Below are 27,185 nucleotides of genomic sequence, written 5' to 3' on the forward strand. Positions count from 1 at the left end.
TAGCCCCGCCCCCGCAGCTTCCCTTCAGATTTAAGGCCCACCAACCTGGAGGAAACCCGAATAGTATGTTTGCCTGACGGGGGGACGGAGGGCACATGTGAATCCATGAAAGATAATAATGCTGGATCTTTCATGGACTCACTTGCTGTGAATAGACTACATAGCATTATGAGAACCTGGGAGGTGCATAACAGCCAATTGAGGCTCATGCTACAGGTAACATGAACTAACAAAACTATACATTTTCAGTTACTTCGACTGAAAACCTTAGTAAAACCAGACCCCGGAAGCTGAGGGGCTTAACTTATTGGAAAAGGCGATAAAGCACTGCAAGCCCCACTTGCACGTCCTCAGCATGTTGTTGACCCAGACAATAGTGTCTGGTGACGGAGTGCGGCACAGCCCATGTTGCTGCTTGGCAAATCTCACCGAGTGGTATTGTCGTCCACAGTGCTGCAGACGATGCCGGGGACCTCAGAGTGTGCCCTTGGAGTCGACTGCAAAGGTTTGTTAGCTTTCTCATGGCAGAAGGAAATCAGTCTATACCAAACGGGAGATGCCTTGCTTCGAAAGGTTTCCCTTGTTGGAGGGGCTGAAAGCCACAAAGATCTGTCTTGATGTTCTGGATGACAGTACGGTCCAGATAAAGCCTCAAAGCCCTCGTGACATCCAATGAATGCAATGCTCTCTCCGCTGGAGTGGTAGCCTTGGGGAAACAAGGTGGGTAAGGCTCTCTTAGTGCTGTTGTGAAACTCCAAAAGAATCTTAGCAATAAAGTGAGGATTTATAGATAGGAGAACTTTTTCCCCTCATGAAACGCAGATAAGGCGGGTCAATGACCAGAGTGTTTAGTTCCGAAGCCTGCCTGGCAGACGTAATGTGATCAGGAGCCACGCTGTAAGGCTGAGGGAGCCTGGGTCGCGTTGCCACATCTTTCCTTCATCCTGTGACAGAAGATCCGGCTCTGACCCCAGATGAAGAGGGCCGTCCACTGGTAGGTGAAGGTCAGATTACCAGGTCTGTATGGGCCAGAATGGGGCCACCAGGAACACCCTGCATGGAACCTCGCAAACCATCTGGATAGTTTTCCAGATCAGAGGAAATGCATATGCGAATAGGCCGCCACGGGAATGAGAATGCGCCTCCCCCGCCCACCCCCTCTAGTCCAGATGAGCCACCCTGCTAGCGAAGAGACAGCACTGCTTGTTTTCTGGGCTGGCAAATAAGTCCAGAGGGGGAGGCGGAGTCCCGCATTACTCGAATATCCTCGCCACCTGGTCTTCCTTGAGCCACCATTCGTCCATTTAAACAGAATCTCTGCTGAGAGCATCCGCCTGAACATTTTAAACCCATGGCAAATAGTAAGACAAGAGTTTAACCGTGTGCGCTATGGCCCAGTGCCAGACAGCCTGAACCTCCTGGGACAGGGGCTGTGAATGTGTGCCACCCTGTTTGCGCAGATAAAACAGTTGTGGTATTGTCCGTCAGAATCCGCACCACTGAGCCCTGAATCAGGGGCAGAAAAGTCTAGTGCCCAGTCTACTGCCCTTAATTCCAGAATTAAGATGTGTAACGAAGTCTGAGGAACCACAGGCCTTGGACCGGGTCGAGGTGAGCCCCCCCAACCCACCTGGAAAGCATCTGTCACGATTGTGTATTGAAATTCTGGTTCCACCAGGGGCATACCCCTCACAATGCTGTCAGAATGAGTCCACCACTGCAGCATGTCTGCCAGATACTGGGAAATGAGAACCTTGTTGGACCAGGAGCTGTGGACAAGAGACTAGCTTGAAGCGAGAAACTCCTGTACCGGCCACATGAAAAGCCAACAATTCGGGATGAGTGGGATGCAGGACGCCATGGTGCAGAGAAGAGACATGTACACGCGAACCATGACCGACGTTCCCGGTACAAACTAGCCAACCATGGATAACAGCTTTTTATCCTTTCCATCAATGGCTTCACCAGATTGAGCTGCATATGAAAATGAGCTCCTCGAAAAACGAAGTCCCTGGAGGGCGTCAGATAGGATCTGGCAATGTTGACTGCCAAGCACAGACGCTGTAACAGGAGAATAGCTGCGTGGAGATATTCCAACATCCGCTGACGAGTTTCCCTCCTAACCAGCCAGTCATCCAGGTAGGGATAAACATGGTGTCCCTTCCTGCGGAGGTAAGCCGCCACCGGACCCAGGCAGTTGGTGAATGTCCTAGGAGCTGACTTAAGGCCAAAGGGGAGAACCCGAAACTGGTAATGCTCGCAGACCATAAACCGTAGAAACATGCAATGTTTGGGGTACATCAAGATCCAAGGACGGCAGAAATTCCCCCGGCTGAACTGTCCTTATGACATCTTGCAACGGTCGCATCCTGAACTTTTGGTGTTTCACTTTTGTTAAGGGCCTTGGGTCCAGAATGTGGGGCCATTTCCAGTTCGGCTTTTTGATGACAAACCGGGAGTAGGATCCTATTCCTCTTTCAGACGCCGGGCCCCTCTCTATAGCCCCCTTCCGTAACAGACGCACCTCCTGCCACAAGACCTGTAAATGCGGCTATGAGTTTTACCCCAGTGAAATAGGGAGTTGCGGACACCTGAACTCCGAGTGGCCGTATTGGACTGCATCCAGCACCAGTTGGTCCCACGTGACCAAAAGCCACTTGTCGAAATGTTGCACCACCCTCCCTCCAAGTTGACTGCCCATGTGGCAGTCATTGTTGAGGCTTGGACTGACTGCCTCCATGAGCAGAGGAGGAACCTCTTTCGCTGACCCTTGTTCTGTTAAGCAGACTGGAAAGACCGGCGGAAACCCTAGGAGAAATCGGTAGCGCAACCTTACCCCTTGTCACGAGATCCTGCAAACCTGACGTTCTGGGAGGCTCCCGAAATGAGCGAAAAGACTGCCTGTCCTGCAGAGTCGTCAGGGACCTCGCAGTATCATGGTCTTCCTTCATGTTCTTCAGTGCCTCGTCAATCTTTTCCCTAAAAAGCTGCTCCCCTCCGCAAGGTATGTGCACCACCTTGTGCTGAGCCTCAAATCGGAAGGCAGTACAGTCAGGCCTACCGCCAGAGAACTACAGCATTATTAATCTGCTTGAACCCAGATTCTGACAGTTCCACCGCAATATAAATACTGATTGGAGGCTTCCTCCCCCTCATGAGCCAAAAGTATCCCTCTTTCCTTAACAGAAATTAAGGAAACATTAAAAGGAGAACCCAAATAGTCTCCAGCAACATTGCACAGAGGGTGCGGTGTGCTGCAAATGTAACAGATCCAATTAAGAAATATGGAGGAAAGCAAACACCATCCAAATCAAGTAAAAAACAAAGTTATAGTTGGAGCAATAGTAATGAATAGGTGGTGGTGGGGGGGTTAATGGGTCCCCTCATTCAGGAGAGAGAAAAAAACCACAAGTCCAGCAAAAACTGCTGCGGGTCTCAGGAGAGGATGAAGCATAAAACTGATATATCTCCAATAGTAAAATCAGTGGTCAATTAGGGTGGAGGTAGTTAACTTCCAAATACCAACCTGGGTTGCAGGGAGTAGAGGCTCTACCACCTGCAATACATTTTTTTATCACTTAATTTGATTTCTTGTAAACATATTACATCGTTAAATAACCAACAGTCACATGACATACAAAAGGCACATACACTGAATTGGTGTCTGAGCTACGTAATAGTGACCTTCGGACTAGGGGGGAAGAGCCAGTCTTTTCCAGGTGAGGGCAGTGAGAGCTCCATTAAAGACCACTGGGAGTCCAGGCATTTACAAACTTGAAACATCAATCGTCCACCCATTTCCCCCCAGACTTTCTGGAATTTCATAAGGAATCCTCTGGCCTTGTAGATCCGTCCAAGGATGCACACCTGTCCACCTCATTGGACCACCAGTCTAGGCTCAGCTCCCTGGCTGCAATTTGTCGCTTCCCTGCGCCCACTGCCACTGCTAGAAATGCCTTCTCATATTTATTAAGGTCCACTTCTCCCCCAGATGCCCAAAAGTATCAATTTCGGGTCCCGTGGGACCAGGCTCCCCAAGACATTCGAGGTCCAATACATTCCACCCAGAAGTTCTGCAGCATGGTACAACCCCAAAATCATATGGAAAAATTGCCTTCTGAACGTTTACACCGGAGACTGTCCCTGCTGTCCACCACCCCCCCCACCTAGCCATCACAGTAAGAGTGTAGGATTCAGAGCTGGATCAGCCATAATTTGGCATCAATGCCCATTTCCTGGGGGGACATTAGCGCCTCTAACCATTCCTCTCACTCCAATGGGCCCAGGTGTCGCCCCCATTTCTCTTTCAGCCTAGCCATGTCTTGGGCTCCGAAGGAGTTGAGGACGATAGAGGATAGAAGTAACCTTGGTTGAAAGGTGGTCCAGGGGGGGGAAGGGAGGGCTGGGGGGACGTTTGCTTCCAGGCGGGAACAATTGGGGACCTCTCAGATTGTGGAATTGGGTGTTGATGGCGTGTGTCAGTTGTATGCAAATGTTAGTGCTCATTGGGCTGCAGCCTAAACCCTTCCCGTAAGGTGTCAAAGTTGAGGAGTTGACCAACTTTTATCACTTCCGCCAGTGTGCATATGCCTCGCCCCTCCCATGACTTGGTGTCCTATTTTCTGGATTTGGGGAAGGTGTGTTTTGCCACAGGGGGCCACAGGGGGTGCACCAGTGTTGGCCTCTCCTTACAACGGATATATTGGTGGGGCTCCCTCTATACCAAACGGATATGCAATGCCATTCTCGACAACCCCTCAATTCCCGGTTATCCCCATAGAATATCTGGAGGGGGTAGCAGGGCCTATCCTATGCCATTCAGCACAGATGTGTGGGAGCACCGGGTCTCCATGCACCCACTCGTTCACTACCCTGGTTTGCGCCGCCCAATAATAGGTGCCAATATATGGCAGTCCGATGCCCCCCTCCCAAACACATTGGCGAAGTGTTTTGAGGGCAATCCGGGTGGTTTCCCTCCCCATTACAACCCTCGAAGGACGGGGTCAATAAGTGCAAAAGTAGTGTGGGGATGAGGCATGGGGCATTCTGGAGGGCGTAGAACATTCTCAGAAGTGTCAGCATCTTTAACAGGGCAGCCATACCCAACAACATCAGGGGAGGGATTGCCACTGAGCGGCACTGGCTGCAAATCTGTTGATCACTGGCTTTAGATTAAGTTGGGGGAAGTAGTCTAGGGTCGAGTTTATGCCCAGCTAAGTGAATTCCCAGATCAAGACTAGGTACGGACACCGCTTGGGAATTGCGGCATCCCCTCCTTGCCCCGCCCAACCGCTCTTGAAGCGGAAATAAGATTTACCAGGAGACTCCCAAAGTGCTGGTAATCTGAGAGAATATGAGACACCACCAGGCAGGAGACCGTGGGGCTACTTAGGTAGACAAGGTCATCGGCGTATAAGGAGATTCGATGGAGATGGGTCTGAAATCGCCAGGGCATGTTCGATAGAGCTGTACCCTGCGCAGATTCATCCGGGTGGATCTGCAGAGCATAAAGCCAGACTGGTTCGGGTGAATAAGGGATTGCATCACTTACAGCAAGCTGTTGGCCAGGATCCAGGCCAAGATTTTAGCTTCCCATTAACGATATAGGCCTGTGGGAGGCACAAAGTTCCTAGGGCTTCCCAGGCTTGGGGATCACCACTATGCACATCTGTCTAAGGTCCAAGAGGAGACTTCCCAGTTCTTTGCTTTTTAAAAACATTCAGTGCATATGCCCTGCTACGTCCCCTCTCACTAGTTTTCAGATTTCGATCTGGAAGCTGTTGGGGCCTTCCCCAATTGGAGCTGCGACAGTGCTGTCTGGACCTCTTCCGTAATTTATCAACTCAAGATCCCGCGCTTGCTGTTCAGAGACAAGGGAAAAGATCTATGGTGTCTAAGAACCGCGTGCATCCTGTCTCGGGTGCTCTCGATGGGGAAATAGAGTTGTTCATAAAAGGTCACGAAGGACTCAGTTGCAGAAGCCCAATGCCAGGGGGCCTGTGACCATTGACGAGTGCATCATCTTGCAAAATCCGAATCTGTCCAAATCTTTGTGGGCATCCAGAGGACCCTACAGAAGCAGAAAATCTACGATCCAGAATCCCCTCACCGGAGTGCAGGACCGAGGGAGCAAGCCACTTTCAACCAGAGGTTTTCGTTCTTCGTTGGTGCTAAGAAAAAGGCGCCAAAACACTGAAGTGCTGCTAAATCCATTGCTGATGAGTCCCTCTCCATAGTACTGTCACAGAAGCCCGCCAGATGTCCTCACGCATCACCACAACCGAGGTCTAGGAACAAGGGTCTGCCAGGCTGTAGAAAGGAGAAATCCAGCTGGAAAATATTTCTTTGAATCAAAAAGGAACTATGGTTCTTGGGTATTGACATTTTAGCCATAAATTGTGCTTCCTACCTTGGGAAGTGATTTTGTTACACTTTGGAGTTGATCCCAACTCACCTTCAATGGCCTAACAGCTTGTGCTCTCTACATGGGCACCATGGGAATCGCTGAAGTATTGGCAGCCATAACTGCCGCAAGAAACGCCTCTAATGTTCGAATGGCTAGCATGGTGGATGAAGCAGCTCATTTTCTTATTGCCAACACACCGCTTGGAGTCCCTCCCTGTGTGGATGTTTGTGCTACTGATTCACTTCCCTCTGCACAGGCAGCAAGTGATTTGGGATTCTTAAAGGAGAATCAAACTACTGCTGACCCTCCCCCTCAGCCTGACATCGCGCCGTCTGACACCAACGTCAGAAACTTATTACTACATCAGAGCTTGTGAAACAAGTCGTCATATCCCCTAAACTAGCATGCCTGCTCCTAAATACAGATCCCTGATCAAACACGCTCACGAGGTCCAATTATTTTGAACATAAAGGCATTGATATTTCAGCATTCACTGAAACGTGGGGTTCCAATACTGTTGGCCCTCCCTTAGATCTAGCTATTCCCGAGGGCTACGTCATGTCTCGTTCTGACAGACCAGAAGCACACGGTAAGTATGGTTAAGTGCTTTATTTACCTGGACGCCCCGCAGCAGCCGCCTACGGGAGAAGCCTCCGATCAACTGACCCGTGTGGAATGTTGATCCATGAAGGTGGAGTAAAGCTGACTTCACCATTTAGCCAGTACAATGCCATATTATGGATGCTATAGAAGCCATTCACATAAAAGTGGGTCTCAATGCAGAATTGACAGTTAATCTTATTTTGATATATAGGCCCCCATCTCTAACAGAAAACGTCATTTTTAGCACTGTCTAATTATCTGCTGGCAACTCTTAAGCCCAAGTCTCGCTTTGTCTTGCTAGGTGATTTTAACTACTGGCTTGGCCATGAAGATGACGCACTGGAGGCAGAATTTGAGACGTCTCACTGATGTTGGGTTTCAGCAAAAAAATCAGTGTCCCCACCCACCAACTGGGCCACATTAGATTGTTCTCAATGAACAACATGGATCCCAGGACGTTCTGGTTACCCCCTCCTGTCCTTGGTCCGACAATGCCTTTGTGCACATTTCGATTTGGGCTACGTTCACTTTAAGTCAAAAACAGAAAGCCCCATACCACGCTGGAGAGGAAATTGCTCACCCGCGAAAGAAATGACCCTTTAATCGGCTCTAATACCCTATTTGGTGACTCTGCACCTGTGTCTGATATGTCTGAAATTCTTATTGATAACCTAGATGCCATTACCAACTCCCTGGCCCCTTTGAAATCCAGAAACATGGAAGGGAAGAACAGCAAACCTTGGTTTTCACCAGACCTGCAAAAACTGAAATCATAGTCTCTTAAATCAATGTCCCCAATCTCTGGCGGTTTACAAAGCAGATGCTAAAGTGTATAAATTAGAGATTGTGGCGGTCAAGAAAAAAAGTTTCACAACTCAAGAATTCAGAACGCCAAGTCTGATATGTAAGAATTATTTAAAATATTGAACAGGAGAACATTCCCCTCCGTTATTTAATTCCTTGATTAAGGTTGCCTCCAGGTGTCAAAAAATTATGCAATGCAAAACAGCATTTGGTTGGACAGTTTAAGAAAATACAAAAAAAACCTTGGTCTACTCCGACATGTCAGGTGGGATTTTTTTTTTTTAGATGCCCCTCCATTCCCCAGTTTAATTTTACATCTATTGGGGTTGAGGACCTGGCTACGGTTGTAGAACAGCTGAAAGGTTCCAGGTGCAAAGGTGCCCTGTGCTCTTCAATGAGGGACCCTCCCAACCCCGTCCACCTGGATGCTAGCTGCAAATTCATCAACTCTTCCTTATCAGAAGGGTCTGTTCCAGTGGATATAAAAAAAAAAAAGACTGGGTCAACCCCATACTGAAAAACATGGCCTTGATCCGGAGGTTCTCCTCAACTATAGGCCCATATCTAATACGCCGTTCTTATTGAAAACCCTTGACCGCATTGCATATAATCAAATTTCGAAACGCCGCGCAATTCCCCCATCTTGAACCTTTACCAGGTTTCAGAAGGGGTTTTGGAACGAGACGTCATTACTGGAATTGAAATCAAGACATTTGGAACGATTGGATAAAGGATCTCAGTCTCTTAATATCATAGGATGTGTCAACTGCATTTGACTTGGTGGACCACGCCATTCTGGTTTACAGAATTGTGGAGGTGGCCTCTCGCAGCTTAATGCATAGCATCTTTTTTAGCTCATAGCAAAAGTAAGGTTTCTGTGGATGAGGTAGAGGCTGCTCCGGTGCCAGTGGACTTCGGGGTACCACGGGGGGCCTGCATCTCACCATGCTTTTATAACATCTTCATGGATTCCTTCTTTGCTCTTTTGGAGCAGGAGGGAGTCATGTTTTCTAACTATGCGGATGTGTCATCCCGCTGACTGGCTTTCATGCCACAGATGAAGGTGAACAATAGAGTCTACTCTGAGAATTGGATGGACGGCAATAATCTCTCCCTCAACCGAAGTAAAACAGCTGATGACTGTAGGCACTGCATCAATGCTAGCGAAGTTGCACCCCGACTATTGCTGCTTTATGCTTGGTGAAGTGAAACTTTATCCACAGGCAAAAAGTACAAATCCTAGGGGTTACGCTTGATCGATTGATTGACCTATGTTATACGATAGATTATTATAGTAGTACTTTGGTGGTCCTACGTAAAGCGGACATCAATAGACTCCAGGTCGTCCAGAATGGAGCAGTCGATTTGTAGTTGGTCTCTCCCGCTGTGACCATGTCTCAGGGTCAAGGTGGGCTGTGCATTGGCTCCCAGTGGAAGCTTGAATCAGTTTCTGCCTTTTGGTCATTACATTTAAATGCAGATCCGGCCTTCTGCCTCTGTACTTGCAAAAACTCATCCGTAAAAATGTTAATAGCAGATCCCTTCGGTCCAATAATCAAGATCTGCTGGCCACACCTAGATGTAAAAACTAACAAGGTTGAAAATTGAGCCTGCTTCACCAAAGGCCTGGAACTTGCTCCCTTCTGAACTATGCATTCTTTTCTCCCCAAATCTTTTCATAAAAAAGCTGAAAAAGTGTCGGTTTTCGTAACTTGATTGGACAAGTCCCCTCCCTCCTATCTGACCAGTTCTGTACTCTGGCTTATGTACCTACTTTTTATTCCCTCCCCACCCCCGTTTTTCTTGTTGTCTGTCTTGTTATGCACCCTAATGTCTAAGCGTCTAATTGGGAAAATTCTCAGAAATGTGTTAATTCCCTTCTACCTTAGAGACCCCACAGCCCTTTTGCTGGACTTTAAAATTACATTTATAAAAGTCCTAATGTGATTTAATGTGTGTTCCTTTTGACTTTGGAGTCTGAAACTCCATAGGCATCATCTTTGCCTTGCGTCACAGCACCTTCAGTGCAGTGGCACAGGTAAGTCTTAGATTTTTCAGAGGTTTAAAATACCTTCTCTTGGATAAACGGTTTCCAAGAGCAGTGAAGTGAAAATGACTAGTTACATTTTGCAACTTTCTAGACCCGGCAAACACCATTTTACAGTAGGGTGTTGGAGGGGTTAACTTGAATGGTTAACTCCATTTGCCTAGTTTCTCATGTAACGTTTTTATATGTTACCCTTTCTACAATTAATGGCTGCTGGCAGTGGTTTACTTTTTAATATTGTGTGTTTACCAAAGGCTGCGTTAACAGCCATAGTAAAGCACCCATGCATGCCCATTTCAAAAAAATGGCCCGGTCTTTTTTCGCCATTTGTCAGGAAGCACCTTCTTGAGATTTGCTCTGCGCGCCAGACCACGTTTGGTCTCTTGTTCGTTTTGTCTTTGCCGGGATGCACGAGTGAAGCCCCACCTCTGGCACCAGTATATCTGGCAGGGGCAGGAAGTAAGGGAGGTGCCCGAAACTCCCTGTGCTTAAACCCTTGGTTACAGGAATGCACCCATAGGTGATTGGCCTGCTGGATGTCTGGCAAGGACAGCCACCATGCTGTGTGATTGACAGCTAGGCTTGAATGAATGGGAGAAACCTGCATAAAAGGCAAGGCGTGTTGGTTTGGAAGGCAGAGACGACCACTGGACAAAAGAATCCGAAGAAGAACTTGGAAAAGACGCCTACTGCAACGCCTAGACTGTTGGTTTGCCCGGTGAAGTCCTGCTGCTGTGCTGAAGCTCCAAATTCACCTCGACTAGAGCAGCCCTGAAAGGACGACGTTTCCCCTTGAGTTGGTGGGACCAATCAACTCCAAAGTAAGCCCGCCTGGACATCCTGTCAAAGCAGGTTGTATTTCCACTGCAGTTGCTGCTGGAATCGAAGAGCCAGGGAGAGGAACACCAGATTGTGTGCGTTGCTTTTACATCGAACCCAAGCGCTAGGAAGATCCTTCAGACTTTCCTGTTGCAGGACTGACCAAGCCTGAGCCACCTCAACAGAGTGCTGGACCCAAGAAGCAAGGAAAGTCTGAAGTGGTATCCAAGAACTGCAGTGTTGCCATTTGCTGTGAGACATGAGGATCTGAAACACTGAAGGAACTCTGAATTGAAGTTTGCCCATTGCAGAGCAGGAGTCCCAGAGGTCCTTGTCCCCACGACTGAGGCTCAGGAACAGGATGTTAATGTTAAAGGATATTTGTACCGTGCACTATCACAACCGGAGGGGTCCCCTGGCGCCTCTGGAAAAAAAAAATTAAAAAGAGGGAAGGGGGTTGGGGTGAGTTAGTGGGAGTAAGCTGGAAAAGTGCAAGAGAGCGGTGATGTGCTGTTGGCAGCCTCAACCCGTTGGGTCCGTTGGTTGGGCTTGGGGTGTTTTATGGTAGGTAGTCGTGTGCTGTTGTGGGAGTCTGTAATTTGTTTTGTTGTTGCAGTGTAGTGAAGTCTGTGCGGATTGTTGTGTTGTAGGGTTGTGGTTGGTTAAGAGTTTGAGGTGTGTATGCGGAGGGGTGAAGTGGTTAGTGTATACGTTAATTGGTATTGCTGTCTTAGAGAGGCGTTGAATTTCTGCACTCTCTAGGTGGGGTGCAGGAATATGTCTGTATTGGAGGGTCCAGATCAGGACAGACGCACAGTCCCGGTCACACAAGGCATCCGGTCACATTCATAACCTTACCCGGGGGGCTGGCAGGTGTTTGTCCGTCCTTCAGATTTGTCCCATAGAGCATTCCTAATCCAGTCGGTGCGCGGCGTTGACTAGCTAATGCTACTCCATCAATATGTGGCAAGTGGTTGGCATCCATCATCTTATACGGTTGTTTTGTTGGATATTCCTCCCAGCCCCTCCGAGACGTAGCACATGCCAACACTTGCAATTATGTCCAGGGGCAGCACCTGCCTTCATTAATAACTTCACACGGTCAGTGCCCGTACCAATGTCCACAACTTAGTTCAAGTGTGGCCCGTGCCGACATTCACACAACTCTAAAAAGGATGAAATCTGTTAGGAATTATGGGGCGGGGTAGACTTGACTGGAGTTGGCTAGGGATGCTGATTTCTGTCCTCATGGGCGTCGCTAGTGTTCCATTAGGCTTAGCATTGTCTCCATTGTTGTAGTAGGGTTTCTCTTGTCGGTTATGGCTGTGGTCAGGGTCGTCCTAAGTTAAGTCCTCCTTTTGTTTGCGTTTCCCGTTCGGTTGTTTTGGTTTTTCAGTTTGGATCTGTGGTGTTGAGCCAGGTTTTTAGTAATTTTCTGAATTCTAGGTGGTCTGCTGTGTTTCTCATTTCTTTTGGGATGTTGTTCCAGGTTTCTGCGGCTATCTGCAGAGCTGTACAGGAACAGAAGCCAGCTGGAACCATTTCTTCTAACCAGAGGAACTCTTAAGTCTAAGAACTTACCTCTTGTGTAGCCTTACTTGCTCTCAGTTGAGACCAGTCTTGGTTACCTTGCAGAGTTGCTAAAGCGTTGCCCTTCACAAGCCTCCCAGCTTGTGGCCCTTCAAGTGTTCTAATTTTCTGCAAACACTTCTACAAACATTGTGCAAGACTTTACCTACATGCAAAGAAGACCTCCAGCTCCCCTCAACATTGTGCAACTAACATTGGCTGTCCTGACTCCCTGAGGGACTCATCTCTACCTCCAGCTGTGTGCTTTGAAAGGGGTTTAACAATACTTGCAGGTTTATGAATTATTGGTTAACCTTTGTTTTGTTCCTCTATTCTATCGTTTTCACCAAACTCAGTATTGCTCTAAATGTACCAGTGATAAATCAATGTTCACAGTGTCCTAGCTATTTAAGTCACCTGAGGGTGTAGAAAGTGTTGGTGTACCATCCCCAATGGGTATCCTCTGATTTAGAGAAACTAAGTGTGTTTAAAAGTATATTTAAGGATTGCATGTTTTGCTCTCCTAAAAAATAAAAAAGGGCTTATATAACCGACTGAAATTAAATTAATAATTTTTTTATCAAGAAACATTGTGTTTATTTGGATAACTATTGTGAAGCTGTCACATTACTGCTCACATTGATCCCTCTTCAGATATGCCTGGCTGCTCGACCACACTACCAACCTGTGTATTTCAGACTTATACCAAAGGTTGGGTGCCTATTGCCAGGAGGTCAAAGTTGTTGTAGTGCACCCAAAGGGTACTGCATACAATCTTGCCTAACAGGGTCCATGGCTTCGCTAAATAAATATAATAAACTACAAAGTAGCTCACTTGAGTTAGTTATTTCTTCCGAACTCACTAACTTTGTCTAGAATATCTAATAAGTGCAACAGAACTATTGACTAAGTCCATTGACTCTGGCTGTCCTGGCTCACTAAAGGCACCCTTCTGAGCCCACTGGCTATGGCAGAACTTGTTTCCTCAGATTTTAATTTTTGACACCATTATTGCTGGGATAAAAGTCTACCTGCCTCCCTTTAGGAGATTGCAATTGTTTTACAAGCTGTCGAAAGTATGTTCTAAATCTTATTCTAACCTTTCCTTCCTTAATTCATAACTGAATTGGTAATCAAATTAAGTGGAGCAACTGACCTTTACTCAGTTACTCCTGTGTGCTGGAACACGCGTTAGCAGTCTTTACCAACTTTCATTGTCTTTGAAAAACTGAATCTAACTTTGAGTATTACTAGCAGTTAACGCTTTTTAAAGAATGCCTATTCAAACCTTGGGCATATTATAAATACATATTCAAATAAAACAATGTGCAAGTGTTACTTGGATACTTGTACTTATTTCAATTGTACAGCTCACATTACCCTTCTTAAGATAAGCCTGGCTGCTCAGTCACACTACCAACTTGTGTAGTACAGGCCTATATTAAAAGGTGGGTTACCCAATACCAAGAGAGCAGTCTTGTGTAGTCCCACACCAGTTGGACTGCCCTAATACTTCCACCAGTTCAAGATGACAATGCATTACTTACCGTAAAAGCATTTCTGATGGTTGTATCTGCTTAGATTCACATGCTGTGCATAGGTCCGACATCCAGTGGTCACTGCGGAGTATTGCATTTTGTTTTTCGTAGTCGAAAAGGGACGTCGACAAGGCGTGTCTGAAATACTATCGCTATAGTGACGTGCGTTGTACCCACAATCCCTCACGCGTCGAGGTCCCTCAGATTGTTTTTTTCCGCCCAGCTACTGGTCGCCTTTACGTGGAGCTCCTCGAGAGACATTGCAGATTTCTTCTCCTCAACCTTTGGTCATTTTCCTACTTAATATATAACACATCGATCCCTCCCTCGACGCAGTTGTGAAGCGGTCTCCGCCGAGCAAGATCTTCGACGGAGGGGACGAGCGGAGGAGATCCTTTGGCGTTGCCGAACACGTGGCCTGGCCTCGCAGGCCAAATACAGTAGGGAGAGTGGGGTCGTGGGACATCTCTGGTTCTTTTCTGAGAATGCCTTTCCTTTTCCCCTTCCTTTCCCTTGGGGTCGTTATCACGATTTATTGCCTCGGCTATGGAGTGGACACCCTTTACGTTTTGCCCGCTTTGCAAGGACAAGCATTCACGGTGTAACCGCTGCTTGCCCCTCGATCACAAAGGAGGAGGATTTCACGGCTTGTCGGCTTCTTAAGCCAAAGGCTCTAAAAGACCGTAGGGTCAAGAGGTGGGCGGCCTACGCTATGTCGAAGGCCAATTCTTCACCCGCTGCTGCTACCACCGACAGTGACGAACGTGATAACACGACCTCCGCTATGGAAGTCGTAGACCCCTCTAAAGAGCGCTCGCGCTCTTCGTCGTCTGTCCCCGGCCCCGACGGGCTCGGCTCATGCCCTGCTTATGGGGATGAACACCCCGGCGACACTGACGCACACGATACCACACATAAGCACACAACCCATGGCTCTTCTTCGTCGAAGAAAGCATCAGCGCCCAAGGAGACGCAGGTTCCAACGGCGGCCTCCTCGGACCGTTCAGGTTCGAAGCCCCTCTCGCAACCGCAGCCGCGACCAGCGACTGGGCTTTCGGCAAATAAGGGCGCCGCCCCCAAACCATCGGCCGGAGCGCACCAGCAGAGAGTGCACGCCGCTGTAGAACGATCAACACCCGTAACGTCGAAACCACAGCCCAAAGCTGACAAACGAGTAGCAGACACCCAGAAGCGTACGCCGAAAGACACGTCGAGCGCTACGCAAAGATCGAAAGACACGCCGAAAAAGCCTGAAGAAAGACAGGGACTACCCCCTTCAGTCGGGGGGACCCCCAGCACACCAGAAGGCTTTTCGGAAGGCGACGGGACACTTTCCTCGACGTTATGGGAGAGAACGAACCGTTTTCAGCTAGATGACACTAATTTTCCCCCGCTAGACCGCTCAGGGGTACCCCATGAAACCATGGAAAGGCTCCATCTCTGCATGGAGAGAATGGAGAGGTTTATGAAGACCCAGAACCCTCCTACTCCCAAGAGAACAAGAGAAGGGCCTCAGGAGGACCCCAGGGCCAAATTCCCGGGACTATTCAATCCCCAGCAGGACACAGCCTCAGATTTCCATAATGTGTATAACCTCACTGGTGAGGAACAATACTTTGAGGAGGAGGATGAATTTGTGGACGATGAAGAGGGACAGAACCAGGAGGAAGGTCTGGAAGACAGCCCAGACATGGTAGGAGAAGGCTTCAGAGAAAATCCAGAAGGAGGACCTTCTCATCCCCATCAGTATATTCGGACACTGATGTCCTGAACCTTAATCCTCCTGACAATTCACCTGTTAGAAACACGTCTACCATTGACGATCAGCCCACATTCAATGCCCTGTTGCGCAGAGCAGAGGCACATTTCGAACTGGACACTGGTGAGATCTCTCCTGAAATAGACTTTGTGGAAAGAGTAATGAAGGAGAAACCCCCGGTCAGCCAGACCATTCCCCTCCTCGCTTCAGTGAAGAGAAGAATCATCCCTTCGCTATCCACACCCGCACTAATCAGAGGAATTAATCCAAGAATTGAAAAACTTTTCACTCCTTCACCCTCAGACCCGCTGTACATCAGGGGACATTCCATTCCGGATTCCCTTGTAGTAACTAATACAAGGAAGAGGGCAGGGGTGCCGCTGTCCACCAGCGAGGCACCACCTGACAAGGAGGGCAAGAGGTTATATGCCCTTGCAAAGAGTCACATCCTCGGCTGCCTTTTCGGCAAAAATTGCGTAGCTACGTAGACGCGCAGTAGGCCAAACTGCGCAAAGACGCCGAAGAAGCGCCGGAACCTCTACGTACACGCCTGCTATCAACTATTGGCGAAGGAACCCAGGTCAACCAGAGTATTGTAAAGAACTCTCTGGATGCTGCAGAGACAGCAGGATGTTCCCTGGTTCAGGGAATACTCCTAAAACGCCATGTATGGCTGCGCAACTCAGGGTTCAAACCGGCGACACAGGCGTCTTTAATAAATAAACCTGTTGAAGACTCAAAACCTCTTCCGGAAAGCAGTGGATGAGGCTCTGGAGATGGCTAAAAAAAAGAGTTTGATACTATCAAAACTCTTGACCAGCACAGGTGAAGGTCATCCAAATATAGATCAGTCATTGTTTATCATCTTATGTTTTATTACTTTACTTAAATGTTTTGTTCAGTGTGAGGGCCAGTTGGTCTATATTAGTAGTTATTCCCTTAGTCTTCAGAATAGGAAGGGAATTCACTGATAGAATAGAGCAAGTGAGGCTTGATTTGCAAAACATTATTAAAGAAAGAATAAAATCTTGAGAAACATACAAGCAGTTGTCCACCTCGCATTACTGACCCCTCACTACAAGAAAAGTAGAAATACAAGTCCATGGGAGGAAATCAGCAAAAAGAAAATCCAACTTTGCATAAAAAAAAAAAAGACAGGTTGGTTGCTTGAACCCCATGCCAGAGTTCACTAGAAAAAAAAGTATCTACATTTTCTGGCTGCTTGCAGCAAATCCCCTGCCTCATGATCAAAGAGTAACACCCTTAAGAAATGGGTTGATTGAATCTTTTGCATGCAGGCTATGTATGTGAAAGGATAGCTGGGGGAGCCCGTTTAACATCTACCATAAACAAGCATTTTAAGTTACAACCCAAACAAATACGTACTTCTGTTAGCTTCATTCCAGGCTTCACGATTTTAGCAACAGCAGCAGCTGTAGGAGACATGGCTATGAGCTCTTCTTCGGTCATCGAAGCACCTGTCAAGAAAAACAAAGCAAATGTAAACATTTGACCTTCTAGAATCAGTCTTCTACTTTTGGATTGATTTAGAAGTTTGGTCGCAAGTATGAATTTGCTCTCCATGGGTCCTTGGAATGAACTGAAAAAGGCGCGTCAGGGGTCCATGTGACTGTCCTAGCTGTCTGGTAACTACTTCCAGCTGCCAGTTAGGGAGTTTTACAAAGTCCACCAATTGTAGGACTTGTGAGGACTCACAACACAGCGCTCCAACTCCTAGTATAGGCTGGCACCACACAACATGTTTGTAGCAATGGCTGAGCAGCCAGCCTCATCTTAATTATATATTCACCAAGAACCAGCAAGGTAAGAACTAACAGAGTAACTTTAGAAAAACCAATGCATTATTCACAGTACATGTATCAATTTTGTAATACTTTTAGAATGGCAGTATGCACTTTCAGAATATCTGTTGGTGAAACAAATAAATGAAACAAAACCAACAAATCAGGTAAATACTTGTAATTATTTTCACAGAGGCCCAACACTTCAGAAATCCATCCCCATCTAGGTATGAGTGTCAGATTGTAGGGTAAAACAGACAGGCACAAGCTGTATAAAGTCCATAAATTCCAGAGGAGGTCTTCTGTACAAGTAACCATCTTTGTTGGAAAAAGGGTCAGGGACTTCGGAGAAGGCTCTCTGTAGGCACACAGGTGTTACACATGGGCGAACATTATGGGCAAACTGCCTAACACAAATCAGCAATTCAGACAGACAAGTCTCAGTACCTTAGGAGTGAAGAAGCTGATGAAGTACGATGTCCTCATAAGCAGCAGCAGACCCGGTCACTGGATTCTTGATCAGGCAGACAAAAAGGGACACTGAAATTGATCTCATAGCAGCAGTCGAGTGGCGAGGCTTCAAACAAACGATTCTCAAGGGGTTCTGTGATTTTGGCACCCTTTTCAAGATGCCAGTTAAGAAAGATAACTGCCCGATTCATCGCTTTCTTGGTCCAGCACTATGGTGAGGAGACTTCAAGGAGTGGAATCCTGCTCCTGGAGGTCTGCAGGGAGTCCATCAAAAAGACTTCAGGAGGATTCGATCTTCAGTAGTCTATGAACTGCACAGTGACCACAGGGCTCTCCTGATGCTTGGAAAGGGAGAGTGGGGGGGCAGTGGGGGTGAAGGGTTGGGGGGGGGGGGGGGGTTGGATCAGCAAGCAGCAGTTATCCAAAAGGCATCTCCGGACATCAGGAAGTGGCTGCAGACATCTCTCCTCTTACTACTAGCCGGTTCTTCTGTTCCAGGGGTCAGCTTGTCTTCAGCCTCAGGATCCAGGCCCCTTATGCAGGAACCCAGACAATCATCACCCATGCACCAGTCAAACTCAGGGTGGTGGCTGTTTCAGCCACCAGCCATTCAGATTAGCTTGTCACTAACCAGAAAGTTACAGTATAATCCCTGGCAAACCACATCATGCAGGGTGTGCTGATCTCAACATAAAAGATAGAAAAGATAAAAATATCCCCTTATAACAGAAAATAAAAAGCGACACCCAAGGAGCTCCCAGCAACATTGCAAAGTGTGTGATGCCATAAAACTTGGAGGAATGTATAACTCCAAGAAGAAAGTGTAAAAAGAAATACTAGCCAAAAGATAGGGTAAACTAATGTGGAAAAAAGGTTCCCACTCCCATGTAGAGTTGTGCATACAAAATGAAAATCTACCCAACACCAGTGATGGAAAAGATTTCTCTTTACTGCACCTTTCCTTCCATCTTTATGGAACCCCCACACATTTTGCTTTTATTTTTTATTATGACCTGTACTTTATGCAGTACAGTGAAGCCTTATGCTTCACTGCACTGGCCTTTGCTTATATGTTATGGGGAAACTGAAATGTCCCTCAGGCTGTCAGTACTGGGAAATATATGTTTTCCCTTAGTCAGGTTACTGTGTTACTACTTTTGGTTACTTTGCATCACTTGTGGTAACCTCATTGTGCAAAGCAGCTTACACTGCAGTACAACGGGGTACACTTGTTTTGCCCTAGACCAACATGATTTTTGGATACTCTAGGTGTGCTAAAAAAGAACAAGTTACTTTCTTACCTGGTAACGTTCTTTTTATGGGATGGTCCGACGACCAAGGTAAGAAAGTAACTTGTTCTTCGAGGGGATTGGGTCCTCCGAAGTATTCCATATCCATGACAGAATCCCAAAGCAGTACCAAGCAAGGAGGTGGGAAAGAATTTAGAATACAAATTTAACATGCCCAATCAAATTGCGGAATAGAGAACTGCCTTGCCAAAGGCCAGATCTTGCCCTCTGATGGAAATCAAGGGAATAGTGAAGTACAAAAGTATGTACTGAAGCCCAGGTAGCTGCATCACAGATGTGACGAATAGGAACTCCCCTCTGCAGGGCAGCAGACACAGCCACTCCCCTGGTAGAATGGGCCCGCAAGCCAGCCGGAGGGTCCTTACCCGCCAAGCGGTAACACTCGGAGATAGCTAAAATAATCCAACGAGACAGTCTGTTTCATCACAGCTTGCCCCAAACGCTTTCCAGCGTAACCAATGAAAAGTTGATCGTCCACTCTGACCCGGGACATGCGCGAAATATAAAAGCTCAATGCTCTCCGAGGATCAAGCCTATGGAGCCTCTCCTCTTCCTTACCAGGATGTGGAGGAGGAAAGAACGCCGGAAGAACAACCTTCTGGCTCAAATGAAATTCCGAAACCACCTTCGGAAGAAAAGGACGAACTCTAAGGACAACCCTGTCCTTATGAAACAGTGAAGGGTGGCTTAACTGAAAGTGCCTGTAACTCACTCTGCAAGCAGAAGTACCCAAAAGCAAAAACAGTTTTCAGAGTTAACAGCCTCAAAGGGCAAGAATGTAAAGGCTGAAACGGAGGACTCATAAGAAACTTAACAAGGTTCAAATCCCAACCTGGCACCAAAAAAGGTGACGGAGAGAACACATTAGTGAGCGCTTTCAAAAACTGCGAAATTAAAGGAATCTTAAAATAGCAACACTTCAGACGAGCGCTTAAATATGGACAGCGCCGCCAGGTAACATTTAATGGTCCCCACTTGCAAGCCCCTGTGGGCCAAAGAAAGCAAAAAAGACAGAACCATGGGAATGTCACATTCAAAAGGATCCACATTCTGAACTCTGCACCAGTCGCAGAACTTTCTCCAACGGCAACGGTACAGAGACTTTGTTGCCGGCCGCCTGGCCGAAAGCAACACCTCCATCACGTCTTCAGGGAGGTCCCAACCATTATACCTCAACCCTTCAGAAGCCAAGCGTGAAGATTGAGGGATCTGACCTCTGGATGGAGAACCTGACCCTCCTCCCCTCCCGTGAGAGCAGATCATCTCGGTAGGGAAGACAACATGGAGGGCAGATGGACAAGTCTAGAAGGTCCTGGTACCACGTCCTCCGGGCCCACGCCGGAGCAATGAGGATCATCCGGGAACCAAACCTCCGCAGCACTTGCGGGATGAAGGGGACGGGATGAAACGCGTACAGCAGTGGGAATGACCACTCCACCACGAACGTCTCCTAAGGCTCGTTTTGGAGGAAATTCCCGCGAGCAAAACCTCTCGCACTTCCGGTTGACACTGGAGGCGAAGAGATCCACTTGAGGGGTCCCTCAAAGGGCGAATATCTCTAGGAGAATCTCCTGAGCCAGCTCCCACTCGTGAGAGATCGAGCTCTGCCTGCTCAGAGCGTCCGCCGTCTCGTTGTCATTTCCGGCCAGATGAACAGCCGAGATCGAAACATCCTGCTGGATGGCCCAGAATTCGAGCTGCATCGCCTCCCTGCACAGCGGAAGTGACCCTGCCCCCCCTTTTTCTATAGGTAGTGCATGGCCACCGTGTTGTCCGTTAGAATCAGGACACTCTTTCCGTGCACAGTCGCTAGAAAAGCCTTCAGGGCTAGCCTGACAGCCCTCAGCTCCAACAGATTTATATGGAGTCTGGACTCCGACGGAGACCAACGACCGCTGACTCAACTCGTTGGCATGAGCTCCCCATCCCGTGAGGGATGCGTCCGTCAAGATAGTCACCTCTGGCCAGGGCAGCCAAAATGGGGCCCCCTTCATCAGATTGCCCTCGACGGCCCACCACAGAAGGTCCCGGGCTCCCAAGGGCAGCACCTGAACAGGGTCCGACAGCCTGCCGGAGGACTGAGACCACTGGAGCTTCAGTGTCCACTGCAAAGATCTCATCAGCAGACGAGCCTCTGGCACCAGAAGAATGCAGGATGCCATGAGGCCGAGCAGACTCAAGAAGTCGGATGCTGGGAGAGTCTGGGCAAACTGGAACTTGTGCACCATCTGCTGAATGTGAAGAGCCCTCACCTGAGGAGGAAAACACTGCCCCAGGGACGTGTCGAGCACTGCTCCGATGTACTGGAGCCGCTGCGTTGGTGTCAAATGGGACTTCTTTAAATTGGAGGGAGAAGCCCAGCCTGTGAAGGGAGTGGCAGGTCACGGACAGATGATCCAGGACTTGCTCGGGAGAGCTCCCCCTGATCAACCAATCGTCCAGGTAGGGGTAGATGTGAATCCCCGCTTTCCTGAGATGCGCTGCCACCACCACCATGAGCTTGGTGATAACCCTCGGGGCAGAGGTCAATCCGAACGGCAGGACCCAAAACTGAAAGTGCGAGTGGCCAACCGCGAACCTCAGGTACTTTTTGTGCTTGGGATGGATCGGCACATGGAAGTAAGCATCCTTGAGGTCGAGAGACACCAACCAGTCCTGAAGTTGAAGGGCCTGGAGGACGAGAGTAACCATCTTGAACTTGTCCTCCCGGAGGAGTTTGTTCAAACCACGCAAGTCCATGATGGGTCCCAATCCCCAGTCTTTCTTCGAAATCAAAAAATAAGGGGAATACCATCCCTTGTTCCTCTCCGCTACAGGCACCAGTTCTATAGTGCCTTCTCCAGCAGGGCTTGAATTTCCTGCACAAGGAGCGGATCCGGACACTTCAAAGAGAGGCTCCCTGGTGGATTGTCCTGAGGCCTCTGCCGAAAAGGAAGACAGTAGCCGTGGGTTATGATCTCCAGAACCCACACATCCGAAGTAATGGCTTGCCACTCTACAAGATGCTACGCCAGCCTTGCCCCCCAACCGGCGAACCATGGGACCTGGCCTCATGACAGAGTGGTAGCAGCTGCGGCGTTGCCTGAGGGCAAAGAGGCAACTGCTCGAGCGGCCTTGGCACCTCGAGTACCTTTGTTTCCACCTCTGGCACTCTTTTACCATGGCCTCTGACTGCTAGCTCCCCTCGCTTTACTGAAGGGCGAGTAATAGCGAAAGGAACCTCCCCTCCATTGCTGTCCCCTAGGACGAAAAGGCGGAGGCTGGCGAACTGCAGCGCCCAACGACTTCGCTGCAGCTTTGGAGGTCTGCAACCTCTCAAGGCTCTCGTCAGCCTTGCTGCCAAAAAGGTGTTCACCGTCAAAGGGCATGTTGAGGAGCCGGGACTGCACATCAGGAGCGAACCCAGACTTCCGCAAACCTGCGTATTACAGTACTCGCCGCCATGGACCGGCTGACACAATCCGCCAAGTCCAAACCCGTCTGAACGGCCTCACACATGGCATCCTTTGCCATCCTGAACCATAGCAAGGAAACCATCCCGTTCATCCCCTTCGGGAATATGATCAGCCGCTAATGCAACACAGTTCCAGAGTGTGTGAAACGAGACAAAGCACATATGGAGTTGGCTGCCTAAAGCGCCATACCCTCCGAAGAAAACACTTTCTTCGCCCAGCCGTCAAAACGTTTGTCGTCCCTATCCGGAGGGATGGTAGGATACGACGCCTGCTTTGAAAAGGCCGTAGCCGCCTGCACCACCAAACTCTCCGGGGTGGGGTGCCTAGACAATTAGCAGGGATCGCTACTGGCTGGACGGTATTTTCACGACAAAGACTTGCCCACTGCCGGGAGACTCTCCGGAGCAGTCCAAGCCGCCGCCCTTCTCTGCAGAGCCATATGAAAAAGGCAAAACCGGGTCAGTTGGTGGACCAAGATCAAGGATGTCCGTGAGATCATCCTGAACGAACTCCCCTGGGGGAGCTGACCAACCCAAGTACTCAGTAACCCGACACATAAGGCGCTGAAATGAAGAATCGGCATGAGTGCAAGGCTCCGGCCGACAAAACTCCACCTCCGGAGAGGTGTCCAGTCCACTGGCATCATGCAGTGACTGCCTAGGATCATCAAACTGGCTATGGCCCGAGATAAGCTCATCTGGAACCGTAACCTGAACCAGGCCGCCATCAGAGCCTTCATCACCCTCTGAAATGTACTCCAGGCGGGGAGAGGAAGACCTCTGGACCAAAGCAGTGCCGGACCTTAGCCATAGCCTTTCTAGGGGAAAACCCCGTGCCACGGGGCCCCTCCGACACCACCTCCTGGAAAGGCGTGGCGGGCACTGAACGAGTCGGCATCGACAGAAAAGGCGTCGAGCGAATCGGCGTCGCCGCCAGCATCGGCGGCGTCGACACAGTCCTCAAAGCCGGAGCTCCAAGCGTGTCTCGACAACCTAGGCGCCGACGACCCCCTCGGAGGCGGAGCCTCGAGAGAAATAGTTGACGACCTTGGCGCCACAGGCAGACGTCTTCTTCGAAGACGGCACAGGATCACACGGTCTCGAGCACGTCGAGGACTGGGACCTGGCACGGGCATGGTGAGTACGGCTACCCTTGTCCGAGCTGGACATCTCCCACGAGCCGTGCAGACCACTCGAGCCCGAAGGCGTACGAGCGGCGTCTCTCGACCGGTGCCGACCTACCCCACTCGGAGGCGCGGACGGACCGGTGCCCTGCGATTCCAGAATCGCTAGCATCTGCTTCCCGAAGGAAGCCCATTCCTGTCAGGGTCCGGCTTGGCTGAATTCCACAGGAGCTGATGCTGGCCCCACAGACCCTCACTAGGAGTTCACCTCTCAACCCTTAATTATAAGCTGAGCTGAAAACCCCAAGAAAGGGAAAGGGGAATTTGGATAAAATAACAACGGAGACACTGCAGCCCTGCAACCGTCTGGTAGGCTCTGGTATCTGTGGTAAACAAATACACCTGGTTATTTATGTAATAAGAAAATTCTATTTTCTAAAAGTATTCTAAATAAACTCTAAACTCATTACCTCTTAACCTCAGTAAAAGACTTAGAGGCTATTAATCTGTGTGTGATATCTTGTAAATGTCTCTTGTGTTGTGCATACAGTTCAAACCACTTAGTCTCTCTAGAATTCTAAAGTGATGGTTTTTTGCAAACACCATTTCTGGACTAAACTTTCCTCTTGCTTCAGAGTTTTCTTTAACCTTATGTAATTTTCAATGCTTTCATAGTGGCAGTCTTTCTCTGAAATATTGAAGTCCATTTGCATAAATTACATTAAGAAAATAAGCATTCTTCAACTTCCTGGAATATTGCTTCCTTATGCGTGTGAATAGTTTCCTTTATTTACATAAGAACGTATAGTTTCTTCCTTAAATAGCGTGTGCGATAAACACGTAAAAATCAGAAGACGTGAAGAATTGTCCTCGCGTTAAAAATACACACGCGATTCCTAGCAACACACGCGCTCGCGTTCAAAAATCCACACGCGATTTTTAGCAAACACACGCGCACGCTTTTAAAATCCACACGCGCATGAAAAAATACGTACAAGCGATAAAAATCACGCGCGCTGGTTAAAAATGGACTCGCGCTCTATCGCTACCGAACTCACGCGGAGAGACGAAATGGATTTCACGTAAAACAGTTCACGTGCTTAAAACCACTCGCGCTTCACCAAAATGGACTCGCGCTCTATCGCAAACCCACACGCGCTTTTCCATGAGACGTCATTAACGTTAAAATGGACACGCGCTAAAATTCACTCGCGCAATCTTTTGGACACGCGCTCTATCGCTCCGAATACCCGCGCGTCTTCAAAAAACACGTGAACAACAACTTGCGAGCTCACGCACACATTTAACAGTCTTTAAGAACATTACACGCAGTTAATTTCATTTAAACTCCTACGCATATCTTCAAACTTGTCTTCCTTAATAATAACTTCAACTGTAAATGTCTCTTTTCTCAAAATGACTTTGAAATTTGGTTAACTTTTTAAATGTTCTTAAAAAAAAATGAAAGTTCACTGACAATTTTAAATCTTTAAAGAAACGATCCCACCTGATGACTTCTTGTTTCAACTGGATCAGCAAACGAAATTCTTACTTCTTTAGTTGATCTTCTGAGCTCTGAAAAGGCCTTACTTAAGGAGCTTAACTAAAACACAACCAGCCACTGAATTTCTCTGGATGAAAGGCAGTTTAGAATCTTGCTCACCTCCCAAGAATCAAACCCATTGTTCTCTCCACCAATCAGGCAAACCAAACATATCATTGTTCCTTTAACCAATCAGATTGAGTTTCTTTCGCTCCATCTTGACTTGGGCAAGCACAATGTTAATCCTATGAACAAACTCTTCCTGTTCCTAACCCAGCCAGTCCTGACAATTCCTCCGGTGTCGCTTGCATGGAGGGATAAGCGACCCGCCGACGGGCGGAGTCCTCGGAAGAGGACGGGGAAGGCGACCTATGCCGGCGCTTCCTGGAATGCCTCACAGAGGAGGAGGAGTGGCGAGACCGACTCCTGGAAGGAGACCCACCGGACTTCCGACAATGACGCAGAGTCACCCCTGGAGTCATCCGTCAAAAGCCCTGCAGACCTCGACTTCCGGGGCTTAGACGCCCGGCCTACCGACAGCTTCTTCTTGCGTTCCCGCAAGGCCTTTGCCGTGAACGACTGGCAGTCGACAGTAGTCTGTATCGTGGGCCTCCCCGAGGCACCAGAGGCAGGCGTCGTGCGAGTCCGTGACTGACATATTGGACCCACAGTCCCTGCAGTTCTTGAAGCCTGGACCCGGGGTTGAAGATGAGAAAGACATCGCCACGAACAGGTCTTCACAACAAACCAAACAGGTTCAACGAACCGAGAATTGAAAACAGCAAACGCCAACGAGTCTAGGCGTACCGAGATTCACGAAGCGAACACGTTCACGGAAAAAACGGAAATGAAGCTAAGGGTGTCGTGCGTCCTCCTTATCACATCGGGTGACGTCGGCCGTCGTCCTCGGGGACGGCGCATCGACGCAGGAGCCAAAGATTTTCCCAAGCAGCACAGCTGTGGACATTACCGGTCATAGATATGGAATATGTTGGAGGACCCAATCCCCTCGAAAGGATAAGCTGGTGGCAGCAGCAACTTTTTCCCCACTTATAGAACTTTGTTTTAGCTTTATAGTGTTTACCTTGTTTGGCTACTAACTGGCTACTGGTCAAACATGGCCTTGACAATATTTTTCGCTTGACCTTCTGCCATCTTGTCCTTTAGCCTTCTTCCTGGCCTCAGAGGCCAGGAAAATCCTTATATGTGGGCTGGGACTGCCAGAGTGGTCCCGATTGGACCACTGCTGGGGTGCGTGGGCTAGTCCTTTCATGTGCTAGTGAGGGCAGCCGCTCTAACCTGGCTTTTAGGATAAGAGGACCCCTGCACCCATTCCTCAAATCCTGGAGAAACCTGAAGGAGCCAGAAATCCTATACAGCTGTGAGACCTGCAAAGAAACCAGAGACCCGTCGGAAGGAAGGCTGGCTAGCAACTTCTGCCTCTGTCCTGGAAGAGCCCAGTCTTGCTGATTAGCTTTAGCATTTCTGTGAAGGAACTGTGACCCTTTGAGTGGAGGGAACATCCATTCCAGACGTCTGCTCGGTACCCTGCAATGAAGAGCTTTCCGAAGAGTCCTGGGAGTCCGGGGCAGAAGGGTCACTGCCTCGCTTCCCCCCCCCCGATGGGGCCTTCGAGCCCAACCGGGGTCTCTCCAGGAGCTTCGCCGGGTGCTTGGCCTTCCTCTTACCCGAACCAGAGCGTTGGCTCGTAGTTGATGGCGCCGGGGAGGATGCGCCCTGCCTGGCACCCGTAGAGCCCGACCGTTCGGCGCTCCCGGTGCCAGCGGACTCGCGGTGCTTGGCCTTGTGTTGGACCCCTGTCGCCGGGGCGTCCTCAAAGGTCTTAGAAGACCGCTCGGACTACTTCTCGCCTGACGGGCTCTTCCCTTCCAGCCAGTTGGCGAGACGTTGATGGCGGTCCTTCATGGTCCGCTCC

At 48.8% G+C, this 27,185-nt stretch overlaps 1 protein-coding gene across 4 annotated transcripts in view; it reads right to left on the reverse strand.

The window, feature by feature from the left end:
* Positions 1 to 27,185, reverse strand: part of TPR (translocated promoter region, nuclear basket protein) — a 2,097,972-nt gene that overhangs the window by 1,800,380 nt on the left and 270,407 nt on the right. For all 4 annotated transcript variants that reach the window (XM_069641376.1, XM_069641377.1, XM_069641375.1 and 1 more), the window contains exon 11: positions 16,932 to 17,023. In XM_069641376.1, coding sequence (XP_069497477.1) covers positions 16,932 to 17,023 — 92 coding nt within the window. The remainder of the gene's footprint in view (positions 1 to 16,931; positions 17,024 to 27,185) is intronic.

The sequence above is a fragment of the Ambystoma mexicanum genome, chromosome 1q (assembly GCF_040938575.1).
Source record: "Ambystoma mexicanum isolate Mex_15411 chromosome 1q, UKY_AmexF1_1, whole genome shotgun sequence".
Classification (NCBI taxonomy): Eukaryota; Metazoa; Chordata; class Amphibia; order Caudata; family Ambystomatidae; genus Ambystoma; species Ambystoma mexicanum.